Source organism: Bombina bombina, chromosome 6 (assembly GCF_027579735.1).
Source record: "Bombina bombina isolate aBomBom1 chromosome 6, aBomBom1.pri, whole genome shotgun sequence".
Taxonomy (NCBI): domain Eukaryota; kingdom Metazoa; phylum Chordata; class Amphibia; order Anura; family Bombinatoridae; genus Bombina; species Bombina bombina.
Window position 1 is genome coordinate 118,606,799 of NC_069504.1, and position 26,477 is coordinate 118,633,275.

General features: G+C 38.0%; 1 protein-coding gene across 1 annotated transcript in view; it reads right to left on the minus strand.

The window, feature by feature from the left end:
* Window positions 1–26,477, minus strand: part of LOC128662698 (laminin subunit beta-4-like) — a 315,199-nt gene that overhangs the window by 73,432 nt on the left and 215,290 nt on the right. The window contains exons 28-30 of the mRNA XM_053716585.1: window positions 7,086–7,300; window positions 5,102–5,305; window positions 247–391 (exon numbers count right to left, since the gene is read on the minus strand). Of these exons, the coding sequence (XP_053572560.1) occupies window positions 247–391; window positions 5,102–5,305; window positions 7,086–7,300 (564 nt within the window). The remainder of the gene's footprint in view (window positions 1–246; window positions 392–5,101; window positions 5,306–7,085; window positions 7,301–26,477) is intronic.

Here is a 26,477-nt window from a genome sequence, read left to right on the forward strand (position 1 = left end):
TGCCAGAAAGAGTTCAGTATTTTTTCAATGTGCTACAGATAAAATTGGTTTGAAAGTCATTTATGTAGTATAGGTACAGTGGGAGTTAAATCAATAATTTGTATTTTACTCTGTGTAACTGGCAGAAAATGAGATTTTGCATCCTGCTTCTTTGTTCAAACAAATGATTTCATAGCTACAATTGTACATTATACATATATTGTTCCAAATGTATTAAATATAAATGCAAAATTAAAGAATACATACCTAAGAGAAAATCTTTAACATGCTTGATCAATTCTCTTGTACGATTTTTGTCTGGTTCCATTCGGATTATAGCTTTGCTTAGGGTTTTATTTAATTTTGATGCTTTCAACTTGGTGTCTTCTGCCAACTGTTTAACAGCATCAATCTGAAAAACAATATTTGCTAGTTTTGTTTAAAACAATATATTTTTGGATTTTTATGGGATCTAAATTGGAATTTTAATGACTACTGACTAAAATAACAATTGTAATAAGAATATATTTTAATTTGTGATAATTTTATTAAATTGAAGCCACCCGCATACCCCAGATTCCCTGGGCGATGCTGGATCCTTAGACCACCAGAGATTCAGTTCAAGTGCAGGGGGACCCACAATGAGTTCTGAAATCACTCCCCGATGATGTCACGTTTTCGTCATCCTCGCTAAATACAATGTGTGGATGATGACTACATGTAGTCATGTGCACTTAAAGGGTTAATAGTAGTCTGATGCATATAACGAATTGCAATATGCAATTAGTTATTTACATATTTACTTTACATAGCTACAAGATACATAATATAAATGGTAATTTTGCCAACTAAATTAGTATTCATTAGATTCATCAAATATGGCTGTTCAGTGTTTAGTGTTGTAAATTAACGCTGTAGAATATATGTTCATAGAAACATAGATATAGAAACATAGATTCTGACAACAGATAAAACCATAGGCCCAACAAGTCTGTCCAAATTTAAACGGACAGTTCACCCAAAAAAAAAATCTCCCATTTAAATTGTTCCCAATGGTCCATTTTACCTGCTGGAGTGTATTCAATTGTTTACAAGTAGCTCCTTTACCCCTATTTTGGCCTTTGAAATAGCTTGTGGTATCCCAACCTATACTGAAAGTTTTGATACTGGAGTCTCAGCTATTGAACAGCCTAAGTAAACACAGCCAGTAGAAGAAATTAAACTCACAGTGGGGTGAAGTATGCATGTAGTTATTCAGGGGAACTCCTACTGAGAGCTATACTCTCGCCCAAGGGTCCCTTTTCCAGATCTCACCACTTCCCAAATGGTTTTTATTCCAACGTATATTGCCAACATGCTGTTTGAAGTCCTGCAAATGTTGTCTCCATACAACCTGTAATGCTGGCTGTCCTTGCCTTCTCTCCAGGCTGGTTTGTATCTTAGCAGACTCCACTTTTACTCGGGCGGTCCACCCCAAGTCATATCAAACACGCGACACGTGTTTTGCCGTTAGGAACTTCTGGTGCGGCTTCTTCACAGCGTATCAGTGAACTACATGCATAGATTTGTGGCCAGCGTACTGTCTTCCCTCTGTATGTGACCTCATTATGGGACTGTTATTCCGCTACTTTTTGCTGCAACTAACTTGCATACACTGCCTGCCATAACAAGTTATTAACCTGCATCTAACCGCTTATTACAAGAGCTTAAATGTTGCTCCATCCAAATGTGCATTAGAAATCACTGTTGAATATTGCTGGACTTTTACGTCTGTATTTGACATGCATGCTTGCTATTTGGAATCAAGTATCTACATTATAATTATAAGTATTACCCATGACTTATGTCTGTGTTGCAACTAAGTATTTGTACAGGCCTAAATGTATTATCTGGGCTTTACATTGATATGATTCTTATTAATGATGAGTAAATGCATATTATAGACGTCTCATTTTAAGTTCCTCTCTGCCATGGCCATAGTTTTGTAATTTTAATATATTTAGGGGTAACAGGTAAATGTATAGGTTTTAGACTAAGGTAGTTAATAAATTTATATATTTTGTGTAATACTTGTGCATTCTGATTCATTGTCTTTGCTGTGTTTTTTTTTATATTCCCTCAGGTGCTGAATCTCTGATTTAATTATACTGTAATAACAATGGAATGTGCTGGCTAAGGAATCCTATTACTTTTCCTTATTCTTCATCTTTTTTCTTCTTTTTCTGATTGGATATGATATATATATATATATATATAATTTATATTTATGTATATATATAATTCCAGGCAGAGTACGGCACTCACAAATCTTTGACCGGGGTGTTGCAGCAGGCAAAGCATACACAACAAAAAGAAGCAGACACTCACCGGTATTTAAATAAAGGATATCTTTTAATCCCACAAGGTGTGACGTTTCGGAGTATTACCTCCTTCCTCAGAGATAACAAGAAAGTGAATAACAGCAACCTCTATATATACACATGTGGGAAATAAATCCACCTACTAATCATAATCAAGTGATATGAATCAGCTGGAAGCATAAGGCGCATAGCATGAGTCACTAGGGGTGTCGTCCGTAGCCTTAGTAACCAGCCAAACTAATTTAAACTAAACAAACGTGGCTAATTAGATAAAAACAATGTTGCTCTTATGCTAACACTATATATCCATGATCAACAACTACAACTTAATATGGGCGGACTGCTGAGGTATTTATAAATACAACGGCAACTTCTATGGCCATAAGCAAAAGTATAATGACTAACGGTAAAATACTATGCGGGCAAATTACATAAGTCTGCTATCAACATAATATAAAGAAAAAGAAGAAAAAAAAGGGAAAAAAAGAGAAGAAAAAGAGAAAAAGAAAACACATAGTAGAAGCACAGACTAAAGAGCAAAAAAATAAAAATTAAAATGAGCAATAAAACAAATGACAGTGACATAGTATAACACTTAGACAAAAGAGAATGACATAATACGACTCATAGACAGAGGAGCAGACTGTAGAGGGGGGAAAAAAGTAACAGGGGGAAAAAACATAGGTAATACACAAGCGAAAAAACAGGGTAAAGTCAGAAAAGACAAAGGGAGACAATTTACAGGGGGAACACAAGGGAATAAACACAGGAATAAACAGTATGCTAGGGTGTACTACCCAGAATACAAATTGCTATAGCTACATGAAGCTATGCCATTCAATTTTTGTATTCAAACCCTTAGGGCTCAGAGTTTCAAGCTCAAATGTCCATCTCGCTTCCCTTTGCAACAGTATTTTATTGTGATCTCCTCCCCTTGGTAGGGGTGGCCCGTGATCAATGATGGTGTAGCGCAAGTCTGCTACATTGTGTCTGGCCACCGGCTGGTCCGTGTCTTGGTTCTTAATCGCTGTACGTATAGGACTTCTATGATTCGCCATTCTGGTTCTTAAGTCGTTGCTCGTTTTGCTGACGTAAAACAAGCTACACAGACAAAACAGTAAGTAGACTATATACTTGGTTGTATAGGTCATCCTATGATTATGGAGATAATTATTTTTGTGCCTTGGGTGGTGAAAGAATTTCCCAGCTTGTTGTCCATTGCAGGTAGTGCATCCGCTGCATTTATAACAGCCTGGTTTGTTCCCTTCTAACCATGTTTTGGAGCTATAGCAGTTTACGGGATCAGTATTTTGTAGTATATCTTTGAGTGACTTTCCTTTTTTAAAACCTATTCTAGGTACATCCATCAATTTGAAAGGGAGTGTCTCGTCTGATCTTAGTATCTCCCAGTTATTTCACAGTATAGTGGAGAACTTATTCTTGTCCGCTGTATAGGTGGTAGTCATAGTCATTTTCTCTTTCTTGTTATCCTCTTCTGGTGTATCTCCAATGATGCCTTTTTTAAACATTGAGATGTGTTGTTGTAACAATTTGTTAAGGTAGCCCCTTTCAATAAAGTGCTGTCTCATTTCTTCGGTTTGGATTTCTCCCTGTTCAGTATTCGTGTTGTTCCTCCGTACCCAATAGAATTGTGACTTTGGAAGCGCCTTTTTAAGTGCTGGGGGTGGCAGCTTGAAGCTTCTAGGAGTGAGTTCCTGTCGGTCAGTTTTCTATATAGGGTTTTACCCAGTTTGTTGTTATCCTTATATATTTTCAGGGCTAGGAATTCTATTTCTGTTTTACTGTAGTTCATTTTTAATTTCAGGGTAGTGTGCTCGCTGTTCAATTCATCGAACCATCTTTGTAGTTTTTCTTCGTTGTCCCTCCAGATAATCAGCAGATCATCTATATATCTTTTAAAATATAAGATCTCTGGTCTATTGAAGCACTCATTCCCGTTATTCTCAAACTCTGACATGAATAGGTTAGCGTATGATGGGGCCATGCTGGACCACATCACTGTCCCCATCAATTGTAGATAGAATTGTCGTTTATACCAGAAGTAGTTCTTTCTGAGGAAAATCTCCAGTATGTCCAAAATGAATTCCATAGGTAGCCCTATATAGGGGTATTTCAGAATTTGTCTTCTGATCGCTGCCAGGCCTTCAGGGTGGGGGATAACCGTGTAAAAGCTAGTGACATCCAAGGTCAATAGCACATTATTGGTTTTTATTTCTAGATTTTTAAGGGATTTGATCACATCTCCTTAATCTACTACCCAAAGACACCAATCTTCTATACCTTGCCAAAAATCCATAAGGACCTAAGAAAACCACCAGGACATCCCATTGTATCTGCAGTAAACTGTATCTTACAACCCCTTGCTACTTATGTAGACAGTCTGTTACAACCTTTTGTTCAAAATATGAACACATACATTAAAGATTCAGGAGCGTATGCTGTCTGCATTTATCGATGTGCAGCAGACATGATACGAGTTCTGTTCTGTGTTAAAAAAAATTTAGCAAACCTGAAATACAGGACACACAGGATCGAGATGGCTTCGAATTTTAAAATGTATTTATCAACTAAGTTAATCAATTAATAAACACATTTAGGAAATAGGAATATACACCCCGGTATATTCTGGTGAAGGTGAAGAATTTGCCTTCCAATAAGTATGAAGTAAGCATGATTGCAATTAATTAAAAATACAGCCTGCTGTTAGTAAATGTATTGTCAATGTTTTCTATTCAAATTACCTGTTTTTCAGCTTCAAGCAGATGAATGGTCATATTACTTAATGCAATATCTGTTTCTCTTGCTTTTTTCAGTGCATCTTTGGCCAACGGAAGAGCCCCATTACAATTGGGTCCACCACACTTTCTGTTTCCAAACTTATCTTTGCAAAGCGCTCCACCACAAGGTGCAATATTACATGGAAAATCCCATACTGTTCCACATACCTGCACACAAAGAAAGCAATGCAAAATATGTTTCAGGCTTAATTTAGCAACATATAATTAATTCAATTTATATTTGTCATACTGCAGATAAAAGATCAGGGATTTTCTTCTCTATCATTTACTAGTGCCTTAAATGGACGTGTTAGGGCAAAAAGTAAATGCTCTAATATGTTAGAGCATTTTATTATTGCACTATTGTTGTATATAACTGTGTGTTTAACATCAGAAAGTGTACATGTAAAAACACTGTACATAATGTGATAATAGAAGACAATTGGAAAGTCCCTTAAAACTGCAAGCTCTATCTGAATCATGAACACGTTTGAGTTCCTTTAAAGAAAATAAAGATTTTAAAATTCAGAAAGAGCAAGAATTCTTACAAAATGTTCCAATGTACTTCAATTTTAAAATGGACTTTGTTCTCTTTGTATCCTTGTTGAAGGGCATACACAGGTAGGCTCAGGAACACACATGTGTCTCGAGCACTATATAGCAGCAGCTTTTGAACAATATAGTGATAAAAATTGGCATTGCTTAAAACATTGATGCAACACTGCTGCCATAAAGTACTCCAGACGTCCAAGCTCTTAAGGCTTCTCTTCAACAAGAGACTACAAAATACTAATTAATTCCCGAACTTTGTCACGCATTGACTACTGCAGTCTACTTCTAAATGGCCTTCCCAAACACAGCCTCTCCTCCCTCCAATCTATCACGAATGCTTTGGCTAGACTCATCCACCTAAGTCGCCAATTTACATCAGGGTAGGGTGTTTTTTCCCCACTTTTCATGCTTCATTGAAGTCTATGGGGGAATACGTTACCGTGGTCACAATATTTAAAGTTCAACTTATTCTGGCCATCGGGTTATCTCTCGTGGGGAAAACATTTTACTTTCAACTTGTAATACATGTACTACCCGACGTGTGCAAAAATATACTTCTAGCAAATGCATTGCTCGAGTAGAAACGCTAAATATCGTGCCACTTGTAATCTAGCCCTATATTTCCTCTCTTATCTTCTAATACTACCCGACCCATCCTTTTCAATCAGCTTCTGACCTACGTCTCTGTCCTCTGGAACTCTCTTCTTTGCTCCATCAGACTGTTTCCAACCTTGTATATCTTCAGATACTCTTTGAAAACACACCTATTCAGAGAGGCTTACCCTCTCTCCTCCTGCAGTTTTTCCATCCTATGCTAAATAAATCTTGAACTGCCTTATAAATCTTGACTCACTGCTGCAATTACAATCCACATGACAAGCAACCCCAAGCTTTTTGTCTCTGCATTCCGTAGGCTATAAGCTCTTCCAAGCACAACCCTCCTCCATCTGTACTAGTTTTGTTTAGTCTGTTATGTCTTATGTATGTTATCACACATTTTTGTCATTGTATACCCTTATCTCTATACCCAGCACTACGTAGCGCTATTCAAATGAATAATAATAATAATGATAATAATAAAGGATACTAAGAGTACAAAAGTACATTTGATAAAAGAAGAAAACTTTTTTTTTTTTTTAAATTGCTTTCTCTATCTCACTGATGATTTTCATTTTTTGGTCCCATTAAAGGTCCATAATGGGCCTGTACGCATGACCATAATGTTACATCTCAACATTATTAGCTCATATTTATGGAACACATTTACATTTTTAATGTTTAAGATCCTATTATCTCAAGGTATTGCTGGTAACAAAGTTGAAATAATTCATTTTGTTTTCCACAAAAATGTTTATGAAAATATATTATACAGAACAATATGCAGAATAAACCTTACCATTTCATTCATTTTGCTGATGCTAAGAGATTTCATTTTGTTTAGTTTGTCTAAATTCTGTTTGTCCTTTGCATCCAATTTACTTAATTCAGTAAGAATGGTTTTCCTGGTTTTGGCAACTGTACGTATTGTGGGAGTAACATTATTTGCCCTTTCCTCGGCAGATAAAGATTTTTTATAGTAAGTGCTGATCTTGTCAAAATACTCTGTTACCGCTAAGGGAACAAAAACATAAAATGTTACAGTCTTCAATCATTTTAAAAATGTTTTACTATATATGTAAATTGTATTGTATTTAAGAATTTTTATATTTAAGTTAAAGTGCAAAAGCAAGGAACTTTGTACATTCTGATTGAGAAAATGTGTACTGAGACAAGCAAGGGGCCTCAGACTGAACCTTGGGCTGAGAAGGGTAAAAAAGGTATAAATGTATAAATGACTGCTTCCTGTTCCTGTCCTTTTAGCTAAGTCCCACAACTGCCTAACCCTAACCCTAGGCCACCTCTTTCCTCAGAAAACCTCCTCCTACTCATGGAACACCCTTAAGCATACCTCTACCAAAACTATCAAACACCTGCATTTCCACCAAAGGGTGTTTGTCCCCCCATTATACGGTTTAAGGAACTGCCACTGTTTGGACAATAACCATGGAGTGACAATGTCAAGAAAGGAATCAACATGGGCGTTATGAGTGCTCATGATTAATTAGAAAAAATACAAATATATTTTCATATCACAGCTTTCACAATATGTCAAGTTTCTAAATGATGAACTTTTGAGTGTTCTCATTTTACTTTTGTGATATTTAGTGACAAACCATATGAAAATGAGATGCTGAGAAGTAAAGGATGCTTGATTCTTTAATATTCTGTAAAGCAGGTTTGTCCAGTCTAAGGCCAAAGCACCCATAATGTGGCCTTCCAGTGCTTTCAACCTGACACTACATATCTACATACCGCATACTCGGCTAGATTTAGAGTTTGGCGTTAGCCATCAAAACCAGCGTTAGAGGCTCCTAACGCTGGTTTTGGGCTACCGCTGGTATTTAGAGTCGTGTAGGTAAGGGTCTAACACTCACTTTGCAGCCGCGACTTTTCCATACCGCAGATCCCCCTACGCCATTTGCGTGTCCTATCTTTTCAATGGGATCTTCCTAACGCCGGTATTTAGAGTCTTGGCTGAAGTGAGCGTTAGAAATCTAACGACAAGACTCCAGCCGCAGAAAAAAGTCAGTAGTTAAGAGCTTTCTGGGCTAACGCCGGTTTATAAAGCTCTTAACTACTGTGCTCTAAAGTACACTAACACCCATAAACTACCTATGTACCCCTAAACCGAGGCCCCCCCACATCGCCGACACTCTATTAAAATTTTTTAACCCCTAATCTGCCGACCGCACACCGCCGCCACCTACGTTATCCCTATGTACCCCTAATCTGCTGCCCCTAATACTGCCGACACCTACATAATATTTATTAACCCCTAATCTGCCGCCCCCGCTATCGCTGACACCTGCATATTTTTTTTAACCCCTAATCTGCCGCTCCGTACACCGCCGCAACCTACATTATACCTATGTACCCCTAATCTGCTGCCCCTAACACAGCCGACCCCTATATTATATTTATTAACCCCTAATCTGCCGCCCCCAACGTCGCCTACACCTACCTACAATTATTAACCCCTAATCTGCCGACCGGACCTCACCGCTACTATAATAAATGTATTAACCCCTAATCCGCCTCACTCCCGCCTCAATAACCCTATAAGAAATATTATTAACCCCTAATCTGTCCTCCCTAACATCGCCGACACCTAACTTCACTTATTAACCCCTAATCTGCCGACCGGAACTCACCGCTACTATAATAAATGTATTAACCCCTAAAGCTAAGTCTAACCCTAACACTAACACCCCCCTAAGTTAAATATAATTTAAATCTAACAAAATAAATTAACTCTTATTAAATAAATTATTCCTATTTAAAACTAAATACTTACCTGTAAAATAAACCCTAATATAGCTACAATATAACGAATAATTATATTGTAGCTATTTTAGGATTAATATTTATTTTACAGGCAACTTTGTATTTATTTTAACCAGGTACAATAGCTATTAAATAGTTATTTACTATTTAATAGCTACCTAGTTAAAATAATTTAAAAATTACCTGTAAAATAAATCCTAACCTAAGTTACAATTAAACCTAACACTACACTATCAATAAATAAATTAAATAAACTACCTACAATTATCTACAATTAAACCTAACACTACACTATCAATAAATTAATTACATACAATACCTACAAATAAATACAATTAAATAAACTAACTAAAGTACAAAAAATAAAAAAATATTTACAAACATTAGAAAAATATTACAACAATTTTAAACTAAGTACACCTACTCTAAGCCCCCTAATAAAATAACAAAGCCCCCCAAAATAAAAAAATGCCCTACCCTATTCTAAATTAAAAAATTTCAAAGCTCTTTTACCTTACCAGCCCTGAAAAGGGCCATTTGCGGGGCATGCCCCAAATAATTCAGCTCTTTTCCCTGTAAAAAAAACACATACAGGGGCGGAGCTAGCGCGCCGAGAGAATGGCCGCTTGAGACCGGAGCTCCGCTAACAACTGGCCTTAATGAAGCGCAGAGAACCAGCATAACATCCATTATGCCAAAGGCATCGAATGAGGAACATCACTAGGCGACCAGGGACTAAGCAGAAGCCCACTGATCGAGAGCGGACGACTATAACCCCGGTGAGAGACCCGACGAGAGCGCAATAAGTAAGTGCGCCATTACCAAACTCCGGAACTGCAGGCATTTTACATATGAAGGAAATAGCTGAGGGTGTTATACATACAACACCAATAAGGCCATCAGTGAACCCCGCTTTGTTAACCCATATATAACCCAGATATAATAAAAGCAGGCAACGGGTGGAGGAGTTATTATAGAATGCACCACAGACTGTACTTTGCACGCAGCACTAAATTTTACATATCAAGGCCGCAGACCTCGCTGTACTGCCGGAACAACAGCATGGGAAACATCTAGTGTAACAAGTATTAATATTCAAGGATAAAGAGGAACGGACTGCATAAATACTCAACCCACAAGTACCTTATAGAAGTTACCATGTTAGTGGCTTAGGTGCCCAGGATGATAAAAAGTGTCACTTGTCATAAAAATATCTTCAAGAGTCACCTAAGCTGAATTAGGAACTGACAAAAATGGTTTAAAACACCAAATTCTTATAAACTTCAAGCTGCATTTCTACTACATGCTTCTGAACTGTAACTCATAAGATATAAATCTTCAGTACTATATGTTTGGTAGTACATATTAAAGAGCCCACGTGTATAAGCTGTTTAAAAAGTGCATCCTAAATTCTGCAACCCCCTCTCTGCTACTTTTTTCTACCCTGTCTAGTGCAAGATCCCGCTGCTTAATCACAGGCAGAGCATTAACATCATGGCTGCTAGGAAATCTGGGAAACCGGATAAAGCTAACAAAATGAACGCTTATTTCAAAACGCTTGACACGGAAAATACTGAAACTACCCCATCATCACAATCTACCAATTCTAAAAATGGGGACCAAACAGAAGAAGATACAGTCGCTATAACCAAAGCTGACCTTAAACTTTTGCCCTCTAAAGAGGACTTTTCGCAATTAATCCTCCAGGTGAGCCAGCTTATTAAAGAGGGCCTGGCAGAAGTAAAATCCGATATCTCACAGCTAGGACACAGAGTGGAACAGTTGGAAGAAACAACGGACACCCTTGCTACTGATTCAGAAAATATGGCGGAACAGCTCAAAGCCCAGGGAGCCACTATTAACTATCTGCAGGATCATATTGAGGATCTTGATAACCGGGGGCGCCGTCAGAACCTAAGAATCAGGGGAATACCGGAGACGGTTACGCAAATCCAACTGGGTCCCTTTTTACAAAGATTCTTTCAACACCTCCTTAATACACAGGAGGATCAAGAGTTACAACTAGACAGAGCACATAGGGCCCTTCGTCAACTTCCAAAAGATGGTGCTACCCCAAGGGATGTCATTCTCAGATTTCACCAATTTGAAGATAAGGAAAAAATATTAGTTGCAGCCAGAAAGTCGAAACAATCACAATTTGAGGAAAGCAGCCTGCAAGTTTACCCTGACCTTTGCCCACAAACGCTTATAAAACGCAGAGAAGCCAGATATCTCACCCTGCACCTGCAGGACTTAGGTATCAAATATAGATGGGGGTTCCCCTTCTGCCTACGTGTAGAAAAAGAAAACCAAATTGCCATTTACCGGGGCCCTGAGGATATCACAGACTTCTGCTCTAAACTCGGCATAGCCCAACCATCCCTGCCCTCTCTAACAAGAGAGGAGAAAGACAATCCCTATAACCCTCTTGGTGCCAGAGAGCAAAGACAACCATGGGTCAGAGTAAACAGAAAACGCCAAAGAGGAGCAGGAGATAAGACATCCGAGCATACTTCCAGCAATCTCACCACTTGAGCTCCCACTAAGCTCATCTCTTGAACTATAATCGATAGTTTGTTGGACAAAGGCACTGCTAATGAACAGTGATCCCAATTCTGAAGGAAATTTCAGTATCAGATAATCCTATTGTTTATCCTTAGGCTATAATAGACCCTTATTGGCATAGAATGCCTTAATACTTATGTTGGTTTAGCTGTGTTTACTGTTTAATTATTGCTACTATGCAAGTTGTGAGTCATGTCTAGCACATGATCCCTCTGCTACAAGTTGTAGCGCACAGATCCCTAGACGCTGTATTCAGCGGACTACTGCTGGCGATCCGCTCGAACGTTCCTTTGGAGCGGAGCGCCATTAGTATGGATCAAAAAGTTAATTTGTTTTGTTATTGTCAATTTGTTCTTATTTGTTTTTGTTTTCTATTGTCCAGGTCAGTGCGAAATTTAAACACCAGTCCTTTTGTTCTCTATGCTACATGTCCTCTACATCATCTAATGCATATTTTCTTCCACAGGATGGAGGGTTCTCCTTGGGTGAGTTGTAAAATTGTAATTTACTATGTTGTCTACTTACAAGCTAGCCAAATTACTCTGATGCTTTCTTTTTTCTGTTACTACAAGTCATTTAAAATTCCCCAATGGCGGCTCATAAGTTAAGAATTCTTTCACAGAATGTGAAAGGCTTGAACTCCCCAAACAAAAGGTCAATGGCACTTAATTGGTTTAAACGACACAAGGGGGATATAATTTTTATGCAGGAAACCCACTTTGACATAAATAAGCAACCGAGATGTAGCTCTAATATATATCCTACTGGGTATTTCAGTTCAGCAAACTCAAAAAATAAAGGAGTGGGTATACTATTACACAGAAAGATCAAATTCCAACTCATCCAAAAGGAAGTAGACACGGAAGGTAGATTTGTGATCTTGGTGGGTATTTTGTATAATAGGCCGGTGACACTGGCCAATATATATTGCCCGAATCAGAAACAGCTCCCCTTTATAAGAAAAGTGATAAACAGAATAATGGATATTAAAAAAGGTACAGTTTTATTAGGGGGAGATTTTAATACGTTACTAGATCCACAATTAGATAGCTCACATCCTAGAGGGGCTAGGTCTAGAAGAGACTCTATTAAAATAGACAAATACCTATGGGAGTTAACCCTTATGGATGCTTGGCGCACCTTACACCCAGATTACCGCCAATATACATTCTTTTCCCACCCAAGACAAGTCTATTCGAGAATAGACTACCTATTAATAGACCAGAACAGTATACCAATGGTTTCTAATACGGACATAGTCCCAAATGCATGGTCAGATCACTCCATGGTTACCATGGACCTGGTTTGGTCATCCATGCCGATGGTCCCTTACCTGTGGCGCCTTGATGAAGCACTACTTCACAAACCTGAGGTGGTCAAGAAAATTGCAACAGCTATGAAAGAGTATTTCACACACAACATCTGCAAACAACAGAACCCCACAGTTATTTGGGACGCTCACAAAGCGGTACTACGGGGGGAATTCATCAAAATCCAGGCCTCCCTCAAAAAAATATACCAACAAAAATACAGATCCCTGCTAAATAAATTAAAAGACATCGATAGACTACATCAGCTTAACCCAGCAGACACCACCATCTCAAAGAAAAGACAGGAGATGAGACTAGAATTAAGAAACCTCCTACAGGAGGAGACCCATAAAAGAGCTTTATACCTCAGTAAAATCTACTTTACGGAAAGTAACAAGGCTGGTGCCTGCCTAGCTAGAACTCTCAAACAAAAATCATCCTACAATCACATTAGAGAAATAGCCATAGACGGAACACATATGGTATCAGATAGTGAGAAGATAGCTGAGACATTTAGGAAATATTATGAAGGGTTATATAACATTCCCAAAACTCACACCCCAGATGTAGACACACTCATGGAAAGATACATCACCCAAGCTGACCTCCCATCCCTAGAGCCAGACAAAAAAGCAGCCTTGGAGACACCTATAACCTCCTTGGAAGTTATGTCAGCAATAGACTCCCTACCTGCAGGTAAAAGCCCTGGCCCGGATGGGTTTAGCAACAAATACTATAAAACGTTTAAAGACACTCTAGCACCCCACCTTACCACTTTATTTAATTCAATCGATGAGCAAGGGACATTTTCCAAAGAGTTTCTTCTGTCACATATAACAGTAATCCCCAAACCCAATAAAGCCACAAATTTAACCAGTAATTACAGACCTATTTCACTACTAAACTCGGATCTAAAGATATATTCTAAAATACTGTCGGCTAGAATCAATAAAATCCTCCCTGAGATAATACACGTTGATCAAGCGGGATTTGTCCCTAACAGGGAAGCCCGGGATAACACGGTCAGAGTACTCCAATTGATAGATTATGCAAAGCTTAAAGATATCCCATCAATTTTAATATCCACGGATGCTGAAAAAGCTTTCGATAGGCTAAATTGGAAGTTTCTGGAAAAAGTACTGCGAAATATAGGTTTCGGAGAAAAAATGGTTAATAGAATCTTTAGTTTATATGCCGACCCTACAGCCATGGTTAAAGTTAATGGAATACTGTCCCTTCCCCTTTCCATCCGCAATGGAACACGTCAGGGCTGCCCCCTGTCCCCTGCTTTATTCATCATAACAATGGAGGTTCTGGCATCACATATCAGAAAAAATAGTAACATCAAGGGCATACAAATCGGGCAAAATGATTATAAATTAAATATGTTTGCAGATGACGTGTTAATATCTTTATCATCTCCCAAAAAGACCATACCTCATCTACTAAAGGAATTTAAAAAATTCGGGGAATATTCAAACTTCTTAATAAATGGCCAAAAATCAGAGATTCTTAATTTAAATCTACCTCCCCAGGTACTTGATAATCTGGGGCGAATTTGTGAATATAGAAGGAAATCGGATGCGATTAAATACCTTGGAATTGAGATAACAGCCCAACACTCAAAACTTTTTGACCTAAATTACACAGCACTGTTGAAAAATATAGATTCAGACCTACATAAATGGGCCAAGAATAAAACTTCCTGGTGGGGTAGAATCCAAACTATCAAGATGAACATATTACCTAGAGTACTGTACCTCTTTCAGGCGGCACCAATTTATTTGTCACCCACGTTCCTCAAAAAACTCCAACATAGTATAAACTCCTTTATCTGGGGCACACACAAACCTAGAATATCAAAGAATACCATATATCGTTCCTTAGATGAAGGGGGGCTGGGAGTACCTAATATTACGTTATACTATCATGCAGTCACACTACAAAGAGTTATAGAGTGGCACACGGGAACCAACTCTAAAGCATGGGTATCACTTGATTCACAAATATTAAAGGCGCCGCGGGTGGGGGCCTTATGCTGGCTATCCAAAAGACACAGACCACAAATAATCCAAAAAATCCACTTGCTAAAACAAGTGTTTCAGAACTGGGATAAAATATTGGGGAGTTACAAGGGCCTATCGACCATAAAATCACCTATGTCCCCGGTATTTGCAAATGCTGAATTTAAAAGAGGGTTAGAAATAGGAGACAGTAAAAGTGGGGAACTCGGTTACTCGACACCGATCTATACCTTAGTCAATAATAATAAAGTAAAGACACAGGAAGAACTAAGAGACATTGCAGGGGGAATATACGCAAATTGGCTGAAATATGCCCAGCTAACACACTTAGTACACACATCCCCATTTAAAGATGACTTTCTTCGTAGGCCGACAGACTTTGAAAACATATGCTTGACCGCAACCCCAACCAGGGGCACTCTATCAAAGACTAGGAAGCTATTAAGTAAGCTTAGGTATACCTCCCTACCCACATATGTAGATAGGTGGCAACAAGAGCTTAAGGCAGACTTGACTCATAAGCAATGGAAACAAATGTTCTATCGCTCTCATAAAGCCTCAGGGTCAGCTAATATACTAGAACTTAATTTTAAAATCCTTACAAGATGGTACTTGACGCCACACAGATTGAAACACTTATATCCCAGCTCCCTAGGAACCTGTTGGCGTGGATGTGGTGAAGTGGGCAACATGACACATATCTGGTGGGGCTGTAGTAAACTCCATACCTTATGGACAGAGGTTGAAAAATTAGGAAAATTCTTATTTAGTCCAAATTATACATTGTTGGCGCCTCATATCCTATTTAACCAGAAACCTGGTAATTATTGTAAGATAAGACAGGTAGTTTTTCAGATAGCACTAAACAGTGTCAAATCTATTATAGCCAGACAGTGGAAATCAATAACACCGCCCACTAGACAAATGTGGATAAATAGAACAGATGAATTATTTTTCCTAGAAAAGTACGGTTTTTATAAAAAACAAAAACTTGATTTCTTTCACGATGTACAATTTTATTGGGATCAGTATAAATCTACTAGCCTGCCATCCCCCTCCTAGCAATGTGACAGGAGAACCTTCCGTCCTTCCACCTATATAAATAATCTTATTACCCGACTGGTATTTCATTACGAATAATATATGAAAGCACTGACCAAAGAGTTTATTTTATGTTGTTATTGTACTTATTTTGCACAAATATTCTTAAGTCTCGTGAAATGTTTATAATAGGTTATCTCAGAGTGTTATGTATGCCTATAAACATTGTATAATCCTTAATGCACTTTTTTTTTTCCTGTAATGTGAAAAATTTAATAAAAAACATTAATAAATAAAAAAAAAAAAAAAAAAAAAAAAAAAAACACATACAATACCCCCCCAACATTACAACCCACCACCCACATACCCCTAATCTAACCCAAACCCCCCTTAAATAAACCTAACACTAAGCCCCTGAAGATCTCCCTACCTTGTATTCACCACACCGGGTTCACCGATCGGTCCAGAAGAGCCTCCGATGTCTTCATTCAAGCCCAAGCAGCGGCTGAAGAGTGACGTCCATCCTCCGGCTGAAGTCTTGATCCAAGCGGCAAATGAAGAAGTCCATCTTTGGGAAGAAATCTTCATCCTATCCGGGCAGAAGAGGACATCCGGACCGGCAAACATCTTCATCCAAACGGCATCTTCTATGTTGTTCCATCCGATGACGAGCGGCTGATCTTGAAGACCTCCGGCGCGGATCCATCCTCTTCGTTCGACGTCCAACTGAAGAATGAAGGTTCCTTTAAGGGATGTCATCCAAGATGACGTCCCTCGAATTCCGATTGGCTGATAGGATTAGCCAATCGGAAATAAGGTAGGAAAATTCTGATTGGCTGATGGAATCAGCCAATCAGGGGCTTAGTGTTAGGTTTATTTAAGGGGGGTTTGGGTTAGATTAGGGGTATGTGGGTGGTGGGTTGTAATGTTGGGGGGGTATTGTATGTGTTTTTTTTACAGGCAAAAGAGCTGAATTCTTTGGGGCATGCCCCGCAAATGGCCCTTTTCAGGGCTGGTAAGGTAAAAGAGCTTAGAACTTTTTTAATTTAGAATAGGGTAGGGCATTTTTTTATTTTGGGGGGCTTTGTTATTTTATTAGGGGGCTTAGAGTAGGTGTAATTAGTTTAAAATTGTTCTAATATTTTTCTAATGTTTGTAAATATTTTTTTATTTTTTGTAACTTAGTTATTTTTTATTTTTTGTACTTTAGTTAGTTTATTTAATTGTATTTATTTGTAGGCATTGTATTTAATTAATTTATTGATAGTGTAGTGTTAGGTTTAATTGTAGATAATTGTAGGTATTGTATTTAATTAATTTATTGATAGTTTAGTGTTAGGTTTAATTGCAACTTAGGTTAGGATTTATTTTACAGGTTATTTTGTAATTATTTTAACTAGGTAGCTATTAAATAGTAAATAACTATTTAATAGCTATTGTACCTGGTTAAAATAAATACAAAGTTGCCTGTAAAATAAATATTAATCCTAAAATAGCTACAATATAATTATTCGTTATATTGTAGCTATATTAGGGTTTATTTTTCAGGTAAGTATTTAGCTTTAAATAGGAATAATTTATTTAATAAGAGTTAATTTATTTCGTTAGATTTAAATTATATTTAATTTAGGGGGGTGTTAGTGTTAGGGTTAGACTTAGCTTTAGGGGTTAATACATTTATTATAGTAGCGGTGAGTTCCGGTCGGCAGATTAGGGGTTAATAAGTGAAGTTAGGTGTCGGCGATGTTAGGGAGGACAGATTAGGGGTTAATAATATTTCTTATTCTTATTGAGGCGGGAGTGAGGCGGATTAGGGGTTAATATATTTATTATAGTATCGGTGAGGTCCGGTCAGCAGATTAGGGGTTAATAATTGTAGGTAGGTGGAGGCGACGTTGGGGGCGGCAGATTAGGGGTTAATAAATATAATATAGGGGTTGGCGGGGGTTAGGGGCAGCAGATTAGGGGTTCATAGGGATAACGTAGGTTGCGGCGGTGTACGGAGCGGCAGATTAGGGGTTAAAAAAAATATGCAGGTGTCAGCGATAGCGGGGGCGGCAGATTAGGGGTTAATATGTGTAATGCTAGGGGTGTTTAGACTCGGGGTACATGTTAGGGTGTTAGGAGCAGACATAGGAAGTGTTTCCCCATAGGAAACAATGGGGCTGCGTTAGGAGCTGAACGCTGCTTTTTTGCAGGTGTTAGATTTTTTTTCAGCTCAAACAGCCCCATTGTTTCCTATGGGGGAATCGTGCACGAGCACGTTTTTGAAGCTGGCTACATCCGTAAGCAACGCTGGTATTTAGAGTTGCAGTGGCGGTAAATTATGCTCTACGCTCCCTTTTTGGAGCCTAACGCACTGAAAACACAGCCCTTCTGTGAACTCTAAATACCAGCGGTATTTAAAAGGTGCGGCCAAAAAAAAGCACGCGTAGCTAACGCACCCCTTTGGCCGCAAAACTCCAAATCTAGGCCACTGTGTGTTTATGAGCCAGGCAGGACATTTTCGCCATGAGTTTTTTTAAAAGCAATAGTTCTCTTAAAGGGACAGTCATCTCAAAATGTGTTATTATTTAAAAAGATAGATAAGCGCTTTATTACCCATTCCTCAATTTTGCATAGCCAACATGGTTATAGTAATACACTTTTTACCTCTGTGATTACCTTGTAACTAAGCCTTTTCTGACAGCCAACTGATCACATGACTTTTTATTTATTATCTATTGACTTGTATTTTATCCAATTAGTGCAGTGTCGGCCACAACCCACGGCCGTTTTCACAATGTTATCTATATGGCTCACATGAACTAGCACTCCCCTGTTGTTAAAAGTTAAAAAAAAAAAGCATTTGATAAGAGGCTATCTTTAGTGGCTTAGAAACAGGCTGAAATTTAGAGGTTTAAAGTTTATAAAGTATTTTAATATAACAATCTTGGTTGTGCAAAGCTGGGGAATGGGTAGTAAAGGTGCTATCTATCTTTTTAAACAATAACAATGTTGGTGTTGACTGTCCCTTTAAATGTGTCCTGCAGAATATTGCTGGAGACTCCTGTATGTGCTTTTGTCTAGGTCTGTATAATAACACAGATGCCTTAATGCATAATGTTTGTCAGATGTTGGTGCTTGTTCAAGACAAATAAATTGTATATACCAGCTAAAGCTTTGTTCATTTGACATTTATTTATATGTAATAATTATATATATTTTTGTTTTGAATAATATTATTTCTTAAATATGTTAACGAGCCTACCAAGTGCAATACAAACTTACCTTTCTACTGTCATATGAAAAAGCCTATGCAATACAGTGTATATACCATTCAGCCAAACTATCGGGTCAGTGAAAATATATGTTGGAAATGTGGCAATGTTTAGACTCCCACACAGCTTTGAATGATAGTGTAAAATTTACATGGAATGTTGTAAATGTCTTTTTAACTAATAGCGAACAAACTTTATTTCATTTAAAGTGCAAATAGGTAACTATACATATTCCATCAAGCTCAGTCTTCACAAATCCTCTTTCATCCCTGTTTTATAAATAAAAAAAGCCGACCCTTTAAACACAAGCAAGTTATCTACTGTATTGATAGTAACTACCTCCTCAGTTGGACTCTTACATTGAAATACCTCCCGTCTTATAGCCTCTGTGATCTCTTGACAAAATACTCTCTCTTACAAAAAAGTGCTCTAGCCACTCTCTTTATAGACTATTTATATATTTATATATGTGATTTTTATTTGTTCTGTTAATGAATCTGATTGAACTTTTAACCGGATATTGTAATATTTTATGTATTTAAGGACCATGTTGATAATGAATCAGTAAAAAAAAATCAGTTTCACCACAGTTTTATAGACCAAACGAGCATACCCTTAGCAAAGACCTCTGAGATCCTCCCAACTCCTTGGTTGGACCACTCCATGGTACTATTGCCCATGGCCTGGCAGAACAAGCCTTTTACAGACTTTACCTGGCACTACTCTTAACAACCCCAAATAAAAGCTAAAATCTCACCTACACTCACTGATTATTTTCAATATAACGCAATCCCCTCCTCATCCCCTAATTTGGTCTGGGAAGCCCACAAAGCTATAATCCGAGGAGAGTTTATAAAACAGAAATCCATCCTAATAAAAAATTACAACACTACCATCTATTACTCCAACAATTGCGTAACTTAGAATGTACACATATGCAAACTCCCAATGACCCTCAATGTACATCACAGTTAACCCAAATAAGACAGGATTTAAATGAGCTATTGAATAAAGAAGCTATCCCACACAGATACTTTTAGGTGAAGCACTCACTTCCAGCCAGGCAAAGAGGTTAGCGGCGCAATGGAGAGTGGGTGTTGCGAAATCGCTCAAGTGCTGGGACATACAATGCCGCACCTGGTGTGTCTACTCCACACACAAATCAGTAAACAGGTATCCAGATGAGGTGCGCACTGGTTCTTAGCTGGTTCTCAGCAAAAATGAACGATCCACAGCAGGATTAAAAAAGGTTCAAAATTTATTAATCCAGTTTATTGAATAAAGAAGCCCTAAAAAAGCATTCTATTTGAAAAAAGCTCTATTTAACAGAAGGAAACAAAGCAGGCTCTTTGCTAGCTAGAGCCCTTAAGACCCTCACAAATAATAACTTCATCTTCAAACTATCCCATCCCTCAAATCCAACAGATCACATATATAATAGTAGAACGATCGCTAATACATTGTTATTTTTACCAAAATCTCTACAACATCCACCATTCGACTTATTCCAATGATCAAGAGGTGATAGATCAATACATACGCGATTCCAATTTACCAACCATACCCGAACACATTGCAAAATGACTAGATGAACCCATTACAGCACAAGAAGTAGTGGTAGCAATTAAGGACACCCACTCCATAAAAGCCCAGGTCCAGATGGCTTATCAATACTATACTATAAGAGCTTCCAAAGCATTTTGGTCCCACACCTCACTAACCTATTCAACTCATTAGTTGATGGAAAATGACAAACACCCAACCTCCTAGAAGCCCATATTGCGGTTATTCCTAAACCGGGTAAACCTCCCACAGACCCAGGGAACTACCGCCCCATTTCACTGTTAAACTGAGATATTAAGTTATACACATTATATTCTAGCTAAACGTATCAATAAAATACTACCAACACTCATTCATGTAGATCAGGCGCGTTTCGTTTCACTCAGAGAGGCTAGAGACAACACGGTCCGTGTATGGAACACGCAACTACTCATCTGATCCCCTCTGTCCTAGTCTCTATTGATGCATAAAAGGCCCTTGACAGACTAAATTGGATTTTTCTACATAGTACTCTAAAATATTTTAGTTTTCGGGACCTAATGATCAATCGTATATTCCACCTCTATAATGGCCCCGCAACTAAAGGCCACACTCATGGAGTCCTATCCAAGAGTTTTAATATAAATAACAGCACCAGGCAGGGCTGCCCTCTCTCCTCTATACTATTCATTCTCACTATGAAGATTCTAGCAAATCATATAAAAAACAGCCAAAATATTCAAGGGCTGACCATTGTACCCAACATCCACAAACTTGCAATTTGTTCGCTGATGGCATTCTGCTAACTCTCTCTTCCCCCACACTTTCTCTCCCAGCCTTAACCCTGGAATTTAAAAAATTTAGCAAACTTTCCCTCTTCCTCATTAATTATAATAAGTCGGAAATCTTAAATGTCTCCATGAAATCTGATAAATTCTCGGAACTAAAACATATAGGCCCATTTAAATTCCAAACATCACACCTAAAATACCTGGAAATAATATTGTCCCCAATCCCATCTTGATGGTTCCCCCTTAACTACCAACCACTACTCCAATCCATCCAACATTCTCTCTCCACATGGAAAGACAAACCCATATCATGGTGGGGAAGAAAAATGTCTATACTGCCCAAAATGTTATATATATACTTCAGGCTATGCCAATTACACTCCCCATATCCTTTCTACAACAGTTACAGTGCCCCATAAATTCCTTTATATGGGGCAGGACCCAACCAAGAATAAACAGAGCAACAATGTATAGGTCCTTGCAAAATGGAGGATTGGGCACCCTCTAATATCCACCTCTACTATCATTCGGTAGTTATACAAAAACTGCTAGACTGGCATTGTAGAGGAGACTCCAAATCCTGGATAGCACTAGATTCCCACCTACTTAGGGCACCTGCACCTGGATCCCTTTGCTGGCTTTCCAAAACTAGATGCACACTACCCTGCTCATACTCCCACCTCCCATGGGCGCCAAGCTGGATTTACCGCATGGCTATTGGCTAAGAGGTGAAAACGTCACCTCTTAGCAAAACATTTTTTTTGCTGTGGGCTGCTGTAGCAGCTAAGAACGTCGATCGGTTGAAACAAATAAAGCAGCGTTCTACATGAAGTATATTATACTTCATGAATGAAAGTCCCCTTTATTTGTTTCAATAGTCAATCTTAGCGTTTGTACAATGCTAGGATTGACTTTCACTTTAAGGACCAGGACTATTTTTACATTTTTGCTGTGTTTGTATTTAGCTGTAATTTTCCTCTTACTAATTTACTGTACCCACACATATTATATACCGTTTTTCTTGCCATTAAATAGACTTTCTAAAGATGCCATTATTTTCATCATATCATAAGTTACTATAATTGTTTTTTAGAAAAAATGGAAAACCCCCACTTTTTCTAACTTTGACCCCCAACATCTGTTACACATCTACAACCACCAAAAAACTCCTATGCTAAATAGTTTCTAATTTTTTTCCTGAGTTTAGAAATACCCAATGTTTACATGTTCTTTGCTTTTTTTGAAAATTATAGGGCAATACATACAAGTAGCACTTTGCTATTTCAAAACCATAATTTTTTAAAATTAGCCATAGTTACATTGTAACACTGATATCTGTCAGGAATCCCTGAATAACCCTTCACAAGTATATATATATATATATTTTTTAGTAGACAACCCAAAGTATTGATCTAGGCCCATTTTGGTATATTTCATGCCACCATTTCACCGCCAAATACGATCAAATAAAAAAAATTGTTCACTTTTTTACTAACTTTTTCACAAACTGAAATTATTTACAAACAGTCTGTGCAATTATGGCACAGATGGTTGTAAATGATTCTCTGGGATCCCCCTTGTTCAGAAATACCAGACATATATGGCTTTGGTATTGCTTTTTGGTAATTAGAAGGCCGCTAAATGCTGCTGAGCACCACACGTGTATTATGCCCAGCAGTGAAGGCGTTAATTAGGGAGCTTGTAAGGTAAATTTTTATCACCCCCTCTTTTGGGAAGTACAGTTGAGATCTCAATAGGTAAATCTACTACACCCCTTGTCCAATATTTTGCCCTCTGTCACAATAAAAGTCTGGATTCCTTCAGGTGGAAAGCGATAGACAAGACTGTACTTCCCAAAACAGGGGGTGATAAAAATAAGATCTTAAGCAAAAATTAAATGTATTGGATATTTAGACTTGAGACCAGAGTTCCATTGGGATTTAATTCGGAATATGATTTAATTAATCACTGGCAGATCTAATGTTTAGGTAATATTTCCTTGAGTTAATTCTGTGACATTTTATAAGGTTGGTAACTCTATTGACATGTGTGCATTGGTATCTGTTTTACTATTAGGGAATGCTTTCCCCTCTGTACTAATTTAGCTAGTACTGCCATAGAACATCAATGGCTCTACCTATCTATTTTACATCAGATTGGGGTTTGATATACTCTTACATTTTCATTAATCTCTTAGCTGTGCCCTCTTGAAGATAGAAGTCTTTAATCTTGGTTAAATTATTCTAGCTTTTATGGCTCTATAATTAATTAATTAATTAATTAATTAATCAGTTTCATTGAACATCACACTTGATAATTTCTGAGTGTTATGATAGACCGTAATCCTACCTAGCCAGATACTGGACAATGTCATTATAAAAGACTGATACTTTTGTGTATTGACATCTGCCCCCCCACTATATAGTTCTATCTCTAAACCTGTACTGATTGATTCTTTACTCTACTTCTGTAGCATAGCGGGTATGAACACTGCATATGAAGAGGGAAACCCGGGTTCAATATTCCTTAAGTATTCATTTTTTTCATCATACAAACTTTGCCTATGTACCACAAGCCTTTATTATAAATTTCTGATTCTTAGTTGCTTAGGAGTTCAGTTCCAAATACTGGATTTTATGTGTGCATATATACCTGTATATTATATTTCTATTAAACCAAGACTAAACATACAGATTGCCCATGTCAGTTACTCTGAGGATTTTTGAGTTTCTCTGTCTCTATTAGTATTGCTGTATATATATGTTTATATCTTGAATAAGAGTTACTTTACTATATTATATAAGTCTAACGTTTTATGTCTTTTATCCTCATCCAGGGGTTGTATATACACACATATATTTGTACTGATTGACAATTATCATTCAGCTGTGATGGCTTCTGTTTTATCCAATAGCTGTCTAGGTTAGGAAATAAGTAGTGAGTGCTTTCACTTCCAAGTTAAGCTATGACTACGGCTCTTTAGCTGAAACGCGTAGGCTTAACCTACACAGCTGTTCTGATCTTTGTTTTTTAATATTGGTGGTTGACAGTGTGATTATGGACTTTTAACTTATTTGCTTATGCTCAAATAAAAGCTACGTTTTATATTATTGGATATCGCTCTGCCTTCTTTTTCTTCAATTTAATATGTGTATATACATATAAATTTAACATTTGCTGTGCTAGGTTCTCATGCCATGTCTCAAAGCATAAGAATGAGGCTCCCATTGGAAGCACGCTCTTGTGAGCACACAGCTTCTATGCAATGCGAACATGAGGTCATGTTCGCATTGTGACTAACTTGTAATACCAGTACATTGACATTATTGCAAAATGTATTTCCTATACTCAAAATCAAAAAATACTTTAACATATTGTAATATTTATTTAATCATCACTGTTCTGCAGCTCAGGTTGTTGGCATGGCTGCTGGAGAAATAAGTAGGGAGTGTTTTCACTTCCAAGTTAAGCTATGACTACGGCTCTTTAGCTGAAACGCGTAAGCTTAACCTACACAGCTGTTCTGATCTTTGTTTTTTTAATATTGGTGGTTGACGGTGTGATTATGTACTTTTAACTTATTTGCTTATGCTCTCATAAAAGCTACGTTTTATATTATTAGATATCGCTCTGCCTTCTTTTTCTTAAATTTTGTATCCTGTCCAGCATTTGAGCGTATATCCCCCCTTGGCAATTATCTTGAGAGTTTGTGAGCCCACCTCGTTATGGACTGTTGCTAAGAATTGAAGCTGGCTGGCTCCCTAACCTGGTTCTCTCTGCCTCTATGGACTGTCACACATTGTTACACAGGATTGGTCTCTACGGTACATACTCCCGATATGGACACGCCCATGTCTTGGCGCCTCCAAGGAGGATTGTTTTGGAGTTTCCCCTGGTGTACCTCAGCAGAGCGGGTCGGCTCTGGCTGCATAGCGGTATCTGAACTCCTGGCACATCAGCACGCCCATGACTTGGCAGATTTCAGAGGGATTGTCAGCAGGGATAGGCAAGGTGTCCGTACACAGACACTGGTGTCCGTGACTGGCCCTTGCAGTGTCCGCAAACACGTTTTTGCGGCATTGAGGAAGGAGTAGGACAGATGCTCAGTAGTGGGAAAGTGAGTGAGAGAGAGGGAAAAGAAGCAAGCTGCCTGCAGTGCAGCCTGTGTCAACCACTGATGAGTCACAACCTATCCTGATTCCATGATCTGTGTGGAAGTGTGGTGCTTGTGTCTGTGTGTAAAAGACCGCTGCCTACTGTGACAAACCTAACCAAGTAAGTAACCAACCATGATGATCATGAGATTAACATCAAGGTGGGTGGGTTTGGTCAGGAGTTGTTGACTCTCAATACAAAAAAAATAAAAAAAAAGGTAAGAATTTTGAAAACATTTTATACCAGTATACCACAAGCAGTCTTTATATAAATGTTATTTAAAACTTGTTTGATTAGATGACTAATTTGTACTTGTAAAATTAGACAAGGGGCGTCCAACATGCATGTTTAAACTCCTTCACTATGTCTACCACTTCTGTTGGATAGCTATTCCACCATGCATCTACTACTCTCACGGTAAAGATGTTTTTAATTTGAAATGTACTTTGGTGTCTACCACTTCTGTTGGATAGCTATTCCACCATGCATCTACTACTCTCACGGTAAAGATGTTTTTAATTTGAAATGTACTTTGGTGTCCTTCACATAAGGTCTGTACTTTGGAAAACGTCCGCCACAGCCTTGGTCTGTGCCTATCCCTGATTGTCAGAACATGACAGGGTAAGCACTCATTCTTGGTAGCTCTACTAGTACTACTCTGCATACCACCTCTGTCGTAGTTACCTACGCCTAGGTTTCAGCAACAAGTATCGGAA